A 9,693-nucleotide genomic window follows, 5' to 3' on the forward strand; every position below is an offset into this window, starting at 1 on the left:
TTTGCAACGGCCCTGGTGGCCAACGGAGGCAGGGGAGTATCGTCACCAGTGGACAAGATGAGAAATCTCGGTGTGGTCAGGGACACACAGCTTAATTTCTCCGCTCAGATCAATCAAGTTACTTCGGCATGTTATTTTACATTAAAAATCGTATGGAAGATCCTACCATTTCTTCCAATGGAGCTGAGGAAAACTGTGGCGGTTGCCCTGGTGTTGTCTCGCATGGATTATTGCAATGCCCTTTATCTAGGGATTGACAAACGACAGCTGATTAAACTGCAATCCCTTCAGAATACTGCTGCTCAGACATTACTCAACATTCCTAAATTCAATCATATTTCTGGGGCCATTAGGAGCCTTCACTGGCTCCCTGTCGAGCAGTGTATTGAATTTAAAACTTTGCCTGGTCCACAAAACCCTGTATGGTGGTGGTCCTTTGGCGTACCGCAACTTTTTCCAATGGAATTGTCCAGGGTGTTCGTTACGGTCTGGTAATCAGGCCTTGGTTAAAATCCCGAAATGGAGGAAAGCCAGATGGGGATGTAGATGCCTCTCATACTTGGCTCCCAAACTCTGGAACAGGCTGCCTTTGGATATTAGATCCCAACCAGCTTGTTCCAAATTCCGTGGCCTTTTAAAAACCTGGCTCTTCCCGGTTAAGTAGCTTGTACTTGTGGACTTACCCGTCTTTCTATGTTTCTACAGCGCCAAGACGCCTCAGCAATCGAGCACTATACAAAACCCTCACTTACCTAAACTAAAGTCCAATATCTGATGCTTCACCACTTAATCAGAGATCCCAACAGTTTATCCATTGCTTCCACCACGCACAAAAACGTTTTGCTATACAAAAGTCCTATTAGTTTCTATTTCAAGCCTTGCTTTCTTTAGCAGGTAGAAAAGGAGAGTGAGGCACCAACTCACTCATTGGGCTAAGAGGTGCCTTGTTTCAACAATCAGATGTGCACTTATGAAAAACGTTTGCCAGTGTATTGGTCTCTGAGGCACTGTTCCATGGCAGCAAGATAATAGGACGTGCAGCTACTAGTCACGTTTATGGAAATTAAGTACAGATACAATCGCAAATTGTCATTACACAATGTGAGTAAAATATTTGACAGGCGGAACACCGAGCCATTACAGGTTTACGAAAACCACAGGCTAATTAAATTGTTTATACTTACATTAAGCGCATTTTTGTTTATCCCATGTGTATATCCTGAAATTATGTTAAGTCTCTGACTAACGTAGGCACTGTTCTGTTAAGAATCCACATCAGCCAGATCACTGAAGTACAGTCAAGGGCCCGAAGGCTTTGCTTAAGCCAAGTTTTTGGGGTGCCCCAAAACTTCCTACTGCTGCGAACTTCTGTAGGTAGCACTACCCTAGGTACCCAGGGCCCTGTGAGCAGGGAAGGCCTCTAAGGGCTGCAGCACTCATTGTGCCACCCTTAGAGACCCTGTACCCTAACACACACACACACACACACACACACACACACACTGCTCTTGCAGGCTGAGTGTCTGGGTACAAGACAAAAAGTCGACATGGCACACATCCCTGTGTGCCATGCCCACCACCTACACTGCCCTGGCATTCATCAGCCACCTCTAGCTGGGTGCCCTATGCCAGTGGTGTGGGCACAGGAGCATGAGCCCCTACAGTACCCAGGTCCATACCTGGGCACTGCAAGTGCAGTGCAGCCATTTAAGAGTACATGGTGCTGAGAGCTCGTCAAACACGAACTCCACAGCACCATAATGGCAACACTAAAGGCTGAGAAGTTTGGTATCAAACTTCTCAGTACATTAAACCCACACTGATGCCAGTGTGTGATTTAATGTATCAAGCACCCCAGAGGGCATCTTAGAGATGCCCCCTGAAACCCAACCTACAATCCACATCTGGTCTGGGAGGCTGCCTAGGCTGCCACACAGCAGACATGTTGCTGGCCCCCTGGGTAGGAGAGTCCCTGCTCTCCTGGGACTGCAACAATGCACATCCTGGACGGGGTGCTAGATCTCCTCCCCCAGGATGGGCAGGGGGAAGCTTCAAAGGCATGCCACCTCTGTGAGCTTCCCCAGGCCACTGCAACCCCCCAGTCTGGCGGGAAGCTTGGCCGGAAACCCCAAATGAGGACAGGGAATGAGCCAGCCTGCCAACCACACCCCTCAGGTGGGGGAGGCGAGGTGAAGCACATCTCCGGGCTCTCGCTATCTTGAAGATGGGAAGCCCTGCCCAATCAGGACTAGGCTACTGCCCCCCACCCACAGGAGAGAGGCAGGATAGGGGGTGTACCCACCCCAGGACAGGGACCCATTGGTCCCTGCCCTTCACCTACCGTAACGCCCCTAAATCTAGTATTTAGGGGCACCCTGAACCTTCCTTCCCCAGATTCCAGATTCCGAAGAAGAGCTAGAAGAAAGAAGACCTGCCCTGCAGCTGCTAAGAAGAGGAAGACACCAACTGCTTTAGCCCCAGCCCTACCGGCCTGTCAACCCTCGAACCTGCCCCTGCTCCAACCCGGCATCTCTTCTGGCCAGCAACCTCACAAACCCCGGAGGACCTGGCTACCTTTTGACTCCAAGCCCCCTGGGACTCCCATGAGTAGAGGCTCTACTCAAAATCTACTTCTAATCCCTGGCAGCAGCCTGGAACCACGAACCCTTCACACTCGGCACCCGCCAAGCCTGGCCGGTGCCGGAGTGAACAAAGACCACGAGGACAACCCCACGGCGACTGTGACCCCGAGTCCGGCACCCAAGGACGTCCCTCGACACTCCTCAAGAAGCCTGCAGCCTCAGAAGCAGGTGCCCCCCAGAAGCAGGTGCCCCCCCAACCGCGATCAACAGAGGGTGAGATTTCCCGACACCAAAAGGCACCCCGGCGCCCCGCGGCCCCCTGTGCCCAATCCCGGGATACCTACCTATCCTCCAACTACCCAACTTACCTCTCGAAGTGGTGGTGGCACCTGAAGAATCTTCGTCCCCGAGCTTGCAGTCTTTTTCCAACCCGGAGATTTCCTATTGAAATCAATTGAGCGCCCGAAGGCTCAAAAGCACCCTGCACCCAGTCGCCCGAGTGGCCCTGGCAGTGCAACCTCTACACCCATCTACTTCCCCACTTGCCCCGAGTAAGTGACCAGGAGCCCAGCTCCCACAGCCGCGTGGCCTGCTAGTCAGCAGCCACCAACCAAGGCCCATAACATTGGGCCCAACTCTCTCTGCACCCGGCCGCCCTTATGCCGCTGATGGTGAACCAAGTGTACCTACCTGACCCTGGGAGACCCCTGATTCTATGCACAGAACCTTAACTCTGCCAGCCGAGTACTTACCTTTAAACCGATAACTCAATTTTCGCCATAGGGTAACATTGACTGGCTTTTCCTGAAATTTCTTCTAAGTGTGGAGTTTTCAAAACTTAAAATATTCACCAATAATCAGCCGAGTACCAAAAACGAATTTACTCACCTGCTGTTAGGTGAGCTCCCAGTGCTGGATCTTGGTGCCCAGCACTGACTCTGAAAAATACTTACAACTGTACTTACTTACCTGTTTTGGATAAAGGTCCCAGTACTGAGTCTAGGCACCCAGTACTGGATTACAAAAGTAACGAGAACATACTATACCTGCAACTTGAATTTTCTGCCATAGGGAATCATTGACTGGTTTCTATTAAATATTTTCGACTTTTAAAATAGCAAACTATTGTCTAAAAATCATCACAGTAATTAAGTCGACTTTTATCACTTGCTTCTAAGTACTGTCCCAGGACTGAATCTATGATCCGGTCCTGGAATTCCCAAAGTAATCCAAAAAGTAATCTATTACAAATAACTTGAAACTTCCATTGAACTCAATGCATTATTGCGTTTAAAATTGTGTTGCCTATTGCAACCACTTGTAACTTTCTACAAAAGCCAATTGCATATTGCAAAAGTATTTATATAAAGCCTCTCATTCTGAGAAAGTATATTTTAATACCTATTGTTGGTACTAAAATAAAACAAGCATATATTTTTTATATATAAACCATTGGCCTAGAGTTCAGTTATTGAGTGTGTGAGACCATTTGCTGACTGAGTGTGTAGAACAAATGCTTTACACTGTCCTCTGATACTGCCTTACTGCTCGACCAAGCTACCACTGTAGAGAGTAAGGTTATATCTAAGTTTAGCCTCTGCCAAACCTCTGGGGACTGTGGATTCTGTACACACTGTACCTATTTGGGAACAGTATATACAGAGCCACTTTCTCACAGTAATATAATATACAAAGCTGGAAGAAAAGAGAAACTGATCCCAGCAAATCAGAGACAACCCTGAATACAATACTATGTATGGTTGGATTTCACAACTCAAAGAAACATTTTTGCTCCAAACTGATACAAAATACTAAATCACTGGACTTCAAACTAGATAACCGGCTAAACGTAGACACACAACACCAAAGATTTCATTGAAGCCAGCACCAATTAAGAGTCAAATCAAGCAAAACAAAACTTTTTTTTGTCTCCATAATGCCGGGTCTGGTGGCTTGGTGGACTAATGCAACCACTGTAGGGGCCTGTGTTCGACCTCATGGCGACAGGTAGTCCACTCAGCCTTACATCCTTCTGGGGTTGGTAAAATGAGTGCGACCGAGTTGGGTAACTATAAACATCTGTTATATATCACCAAGATAACCTTGGGTGAACGTGAGCTTTACAAAACACACGCTGTGTAAATTACAGTTGGGCTGGAAAAGCTTGTTCTAAAACCACAGGGATCGAAATTTGTCATGTGCAAGAAAGAAAATATTATTACAATTACTGTTTGGAAATGGAAGAATAACATGCTGATTTTGGTGCTCATGACAACACCCCCCCCCCCCCCCCCTCTAAAAGAAAAAATGGGGCAGTTATCTACCAAGTATTACTTTTTAGCGGGGTTGGCATGACAAAATACACTTGGTAAGGTTATTGGGGGGGGGGGGGGGGTGCGCGCTTACTGCACAAAATATATATATATATACACATACACACATACATACACACACACGGTGAGTTCCTAGACATTGGAATACAGAGGAACAACCACAATCTACGCATTAGACCGAACATTCTACTGGCCCTGCTACTCAAATAGACCAACTAATAGAGGTCATTCGCGTGGGCGCAAAACTGGTCGCATATATTACACTACCACTACCAATAGCCACACTCTTCAGAAGCTACCTACTTATAAAACAACTGTCCTCATAATAATCCACCCCTGTACAATTGTACATGCTGCCTACACCTGGAAGTTCAGCATTATAATTGTCAAGCCAATGAAGCCCAACCGTTAACAATACGAAACAATGACATCCATACGGACTATCTATCCTCACTTTCCTCCAGCCATAACCGTAACATTCCCCACTCCGTTCAGGGTTAACTAGCCGGAGTACAATGCTTCTCTAGACATGTTGCACCATACACACCAATGGTCTTTAAACTCTTTAATGCTGCGCCCCTCCGTGGGGTAAAAAAATAACCAGGCCCCCCTTCAGAGTTGTTCACAATTATTCTATCAAATTAACAATGTTTACACCTGTCTAGACTTATATATTCATTGCAGTCAAGTAACCACAATGTGATTTTCAGAAATGAGGTAAAGGTCTGAAAAATAATTGGAGTCCTTCCCCTTCACTTTCTCCCAGCTAGGATATAAATGACAAAATATGTTAGTGATGGCCAATTACAGAGCTCCTTACTGCTGCTCATTTTTACACTTATAAACAAAGCACTGTTATCAGTATAATTGGGTTTTTTTTGTGCCAGAACCTGGTGCCCCCTCCCCCCGGGTCTGAAGACCCCTGATCTACGCTAATGGGTATTTTAAGTTAGAGATTATTATATGCATATTAGATGTGAGAAATAGTCGGAAACCGCGAGTGGGGGCTTAAACTAGGCAGATTCAGAATTAAAAGACTCTGTATTAAGTGGGCTTCACGTCATTAAACGCGTGTCACAGTACACAATGTCCAGTGTAAAGAGGGAGCTGCACTACGAGTAGTGGAGTCCATGGAATATAACAGAAAAGAAGTGTTCCGCAGGGCACCTGGCTGTGCTGGGATCTAGCTGTAAGCAGTTGCACTGCTAACTCAAAGCTCCGCATCACACACTAGAGAAAACACCAAATTATGCGCAACCATTCTCTGGACTGGACTATGGGTTACGTCGTGATCTGTACCAAAGAGAACCGGTTTATATAAGAGGCATGGGGTCATCTGACGCACAATATATTCTATTGGGGGCAAGATTTTACTCAGCGCACTACACAGCGATACACGGGCCGCACAATGGAAGGGCGCTCGTTACACGTGGGCTCTACATAGGTGCAGGAAGATCATAGAGCTGCAGAATGGTCTACAAAAGGGGCACATTACACGGGGAGGTCTACAAAGGGAACACTGCGACCGGCATTAGCACATCCCGCCAGCTCCATTCCCGCCCCAAGAGTATGCTCACCAGGCGGATGAAGCCAAAACCGCGGTCACGATTGATGAACACCTCGCTGGGCTGGCCGTACTTGCTGAAGAGCTTCCTAAACTCGTCCTCGTTCAGGTCGGGTGGCAGGTTGCCTACGAAGAGTCGACACCGCTGGGTGAAAGGCTTTTCTCCAGGTTTGAGGAGGTTCTTGATGTCCAAGTTAATGGGCACCCGCGGCTCCTCAGGCTCAGCTTCTTCGAGCGGCTCGGCCTCATCTTCAGGCCGCCGGTCTTCTACCACCTCCTCCTCTTCAGGTCGCCGCAGCATGGCCGCCTCGGGCCCACGCTTCCCACGGGGTCCCCCAGAACTGTAATCGTATCGGCCCTGGTGGCGGCCGGCGGGGGTGCCACGGTACATGGACATGACAGTGTAGTAAATGCTCGGGCTGCGGTGCTACAGAATAAGCCGAGCGTCACGATGCCTCTGTTAAGGCGCAAAGATATCGCGTCCAAGATGGCGACAAGAGGAGATGGTTGTCCTCCTGACGGTTGTCGACGTCACACGTCAATCTCAGAAAGCCCGCCTACTCCCGAACCTTCCAACGGATTTACCACCTTCCAGCAGTCCGGATAAGTACGCATGTGCCCTCCGTTTTTTTTTATGCCTGAGCGAGAACGCCATCTTCAGGTGCTTCTCGGGAAATGCAGAGACGCGGACATCTGAAACCGAAAGATTTTGGGACCCACCCAGGGGCAGCCACGTTTTTTGGGTTTCAAAAACTCTTACGTCTCTTTTACATTTTGGTAGGCTCGCAACTTATGTGGGTCTCCTAATTTAAACGGAAATAGTGCAAGCATCATATTCTTGACCACAAGCGTACAGCGGAACATGGTTGTAATATTACAAGGGTCATATTGGCCTCAGGGGCAATCTGGCAGTACCCTAAGAGACAAGAGCGAGGAACTAGAATCGAATTTCGGGTGTGTTGGCGGGGCGGTCACACTGGGCAAAAGGCGAGCTGCACGATGACAGGCTATTCGACATCTCACTACGAATGCAAAAGGCAAGGGGCCAACCAAAGCTTTCCCTGTGTACCAGATTTTCGACAGACACCCTTTTCTCTGAACACATTTTTCAAAGGACGCGCAGACTTTGTGGTGTGTGTAGGATGATCAGATTTTGAGAATCAAAAACAGGGACACACCAGAAATAAAAGTAGGACTAAAGCCTTTAGTCTAATTTCTATATCCGACCTGTCTGTGCTGGAGTGGGTAATACAACATTTTGTATACCCCCCATTCTGCATGTTTATATTAATCCGAATAACCAATTCATTGTAATATTATTAATCTGTTTGAAGTGATAACTCACCAATTATATTAACAAAAGAATTACACGTGGGAATTGCTCCTTGCATGGCTATATTAATTTGTGAACTAACTTGAGTACGCATATTAATAGTAGAAAATTAGAATATTGCATGCTATATGTCGCTTTGGTGATGTATTTGTGATTTGTGCTTTATTTAGTGAGTATAAACCACTCTGAGTGTTGCTTCTGCTAGATAAATACACACACATATGGGTATTAGCAAGGGGATAACATTTTATTAGCCATTTCTATGTTTAATTTCGTTTTTGGTGTTTCTTTTGCTTAAGTTGACCATTTCGGCATAAACAAGATGGCTGAACGAGACGTTAAACGTGACTGCCCTGACAACACGAGGTTCTGGGTGAAGTGCGCAGGCGTCACCGCCAGCAGCAGTGGCCTGGACCTGACCGCGGGAGAACATGTACCCTTCAAGGACGCTCCGGGAACCCATCCAAGACCAAAGACAAAGCTCAATTTAAAAGCCGGAACAAGCAAGTTTGATGACTTCATCATTCGACACCCTGAGAACTGTACCCCGCTACCCCAAATGGACCAATCAGGACTCTCTAAACCCCAATCTTGATACTTTTTGACATTATTTTCATTATTAAAGTAGGTAGGGAATTAGGCTAAAAAACGCTAACGATATCGCTGATCGACACACTCTTCTTTGACGAACTCGATTTCCTGACGTTATGCTGACGGAGAGGACGGTGACACTGCTGGACAGCTGTTATCCTGAATCTTTGAGAGACTGAATTGCAGCCTAACTTTGCTGAATAAAATTCTTCCTTGACTGATTGACTTAGAGAACGACTTTAGCCAGAATAGGTAAATATGATGCTCTGAAATGCTGATGATGATTTCTAACGTTTCTTGCAATATTTCTTAGATAAAGAATATTTGATTAATTGACAAATGTGTTGTGTCGATTATTATAAAAAGAGAGTTTGATGGGAATTAAGACTAGATAAATGACTGTGAATCTAAACCTTCAAAACAACTAAATGATCCATCTCCTTATGAGAGGGATATCTTAGGTCTGAGGTTAATGTGTTTAAGTGTAAGGTAAAGGTATCCCTTTCATGTCAGCGTTTGGAGGCGTATTTCCCTTGGGAAAAACAGATCAACGGAGTGTAAGTATATTTGGTGTTATGGGCCCCACCAAATGAATGTATTTGAGTGAATTTGATGCTGAGGTAGTTGGTCTGTGCCGGAGGGGGAATTTGACGCTCCGCGCTGCAACATCTGTGTGTGTGTGTGTGTGTGTGTGTGCGCTCGTGTGGGTGCATCTATTTTTATACGCATGCATTTACAAGGCTACATTTCCTTAACATTATCGATGGCAGGACCTCCACCCTTTGCCCCTGCCCTTCTCCCCACCCTGTCTCCCCTCTGCTGGGAGCATGCAGTCAAACTGTTATTGTGCTGCCTGACAGAACCAGAATAAATTGCTTATTTTTTCATTCTTCTGAAGCGCCCGTGTAAGGAGAGCATACCCTCCAAATTCCTTGCAATTACCTGACCTTCGTCCCAAAAACCGGGACATTTCTTCAAAATAAAGAAATGTGTCGGGACACCGGGGCAGTCCGCCGAAAACTGGGACCCTAGGTGTGAGCCACTTTTTTTCCCAAGTTTAGCGGTTACTTGAACTGAGTGGTGACGTTACTGACGTGGACTGGTTTGGTGAGAGGAGAGTGTTCAATGTTGAAGGGGAAAGGCATGGAGGTAGCTCCTGGAGATGCCTAGCACTTAATGGTCGGGAGGGAGACGTGTTAGTGGCACAGATTTTGTGGTGATGACAGGAATACGTAACGGGTTAAGTGGCCAGCTTCAGGGCCGAGTTTTTAGGTGAAAGGCAAAAACAAA

General features: G+C 46.7%; 1 protein-coding gene across 1 annotated transcript in view; it reads right to left on the bottom strand.

Annotated features, from left to right (window-relative positions):
- The window catches only part of PSPC1 (paraspeckle component 1), a 315,433-nt gene extending 308,377 nt beyond the window's left edge, over positions 1 to 7,056 (bottom strand). The window contains exon 1 of the mRNA XM_085621553.1: positions 6,493 to 7,056. Coding sequence (XP_085477679.1) covers positions 6,493 to 6,876 — 384 coding nt within the window. The 5' untranslated portion in view covers positions 6,877 to 7,056. The remainder of the gene's footprint in view (positions 1 to 6,492) is intronic.
- Between the last annotated feature and the right edge of the window lie 2,637 nt (positions 7,057 to 9,693).

This window comes from Triturus cristatus, chromosome 8 (assembly GCF_964204655.1).
Source record: "Triturus cristatus chromosome 8, aTriCri1.1, whole genome shotgun sequence".
In the NCBI taxonomy this organism is placed as follows: domain Eukaryota; kingdom Metazoa; phylum Chordata; class Amphibia; order Caudata; family Salamandridae; genus Triturus; species Triturus cristatus.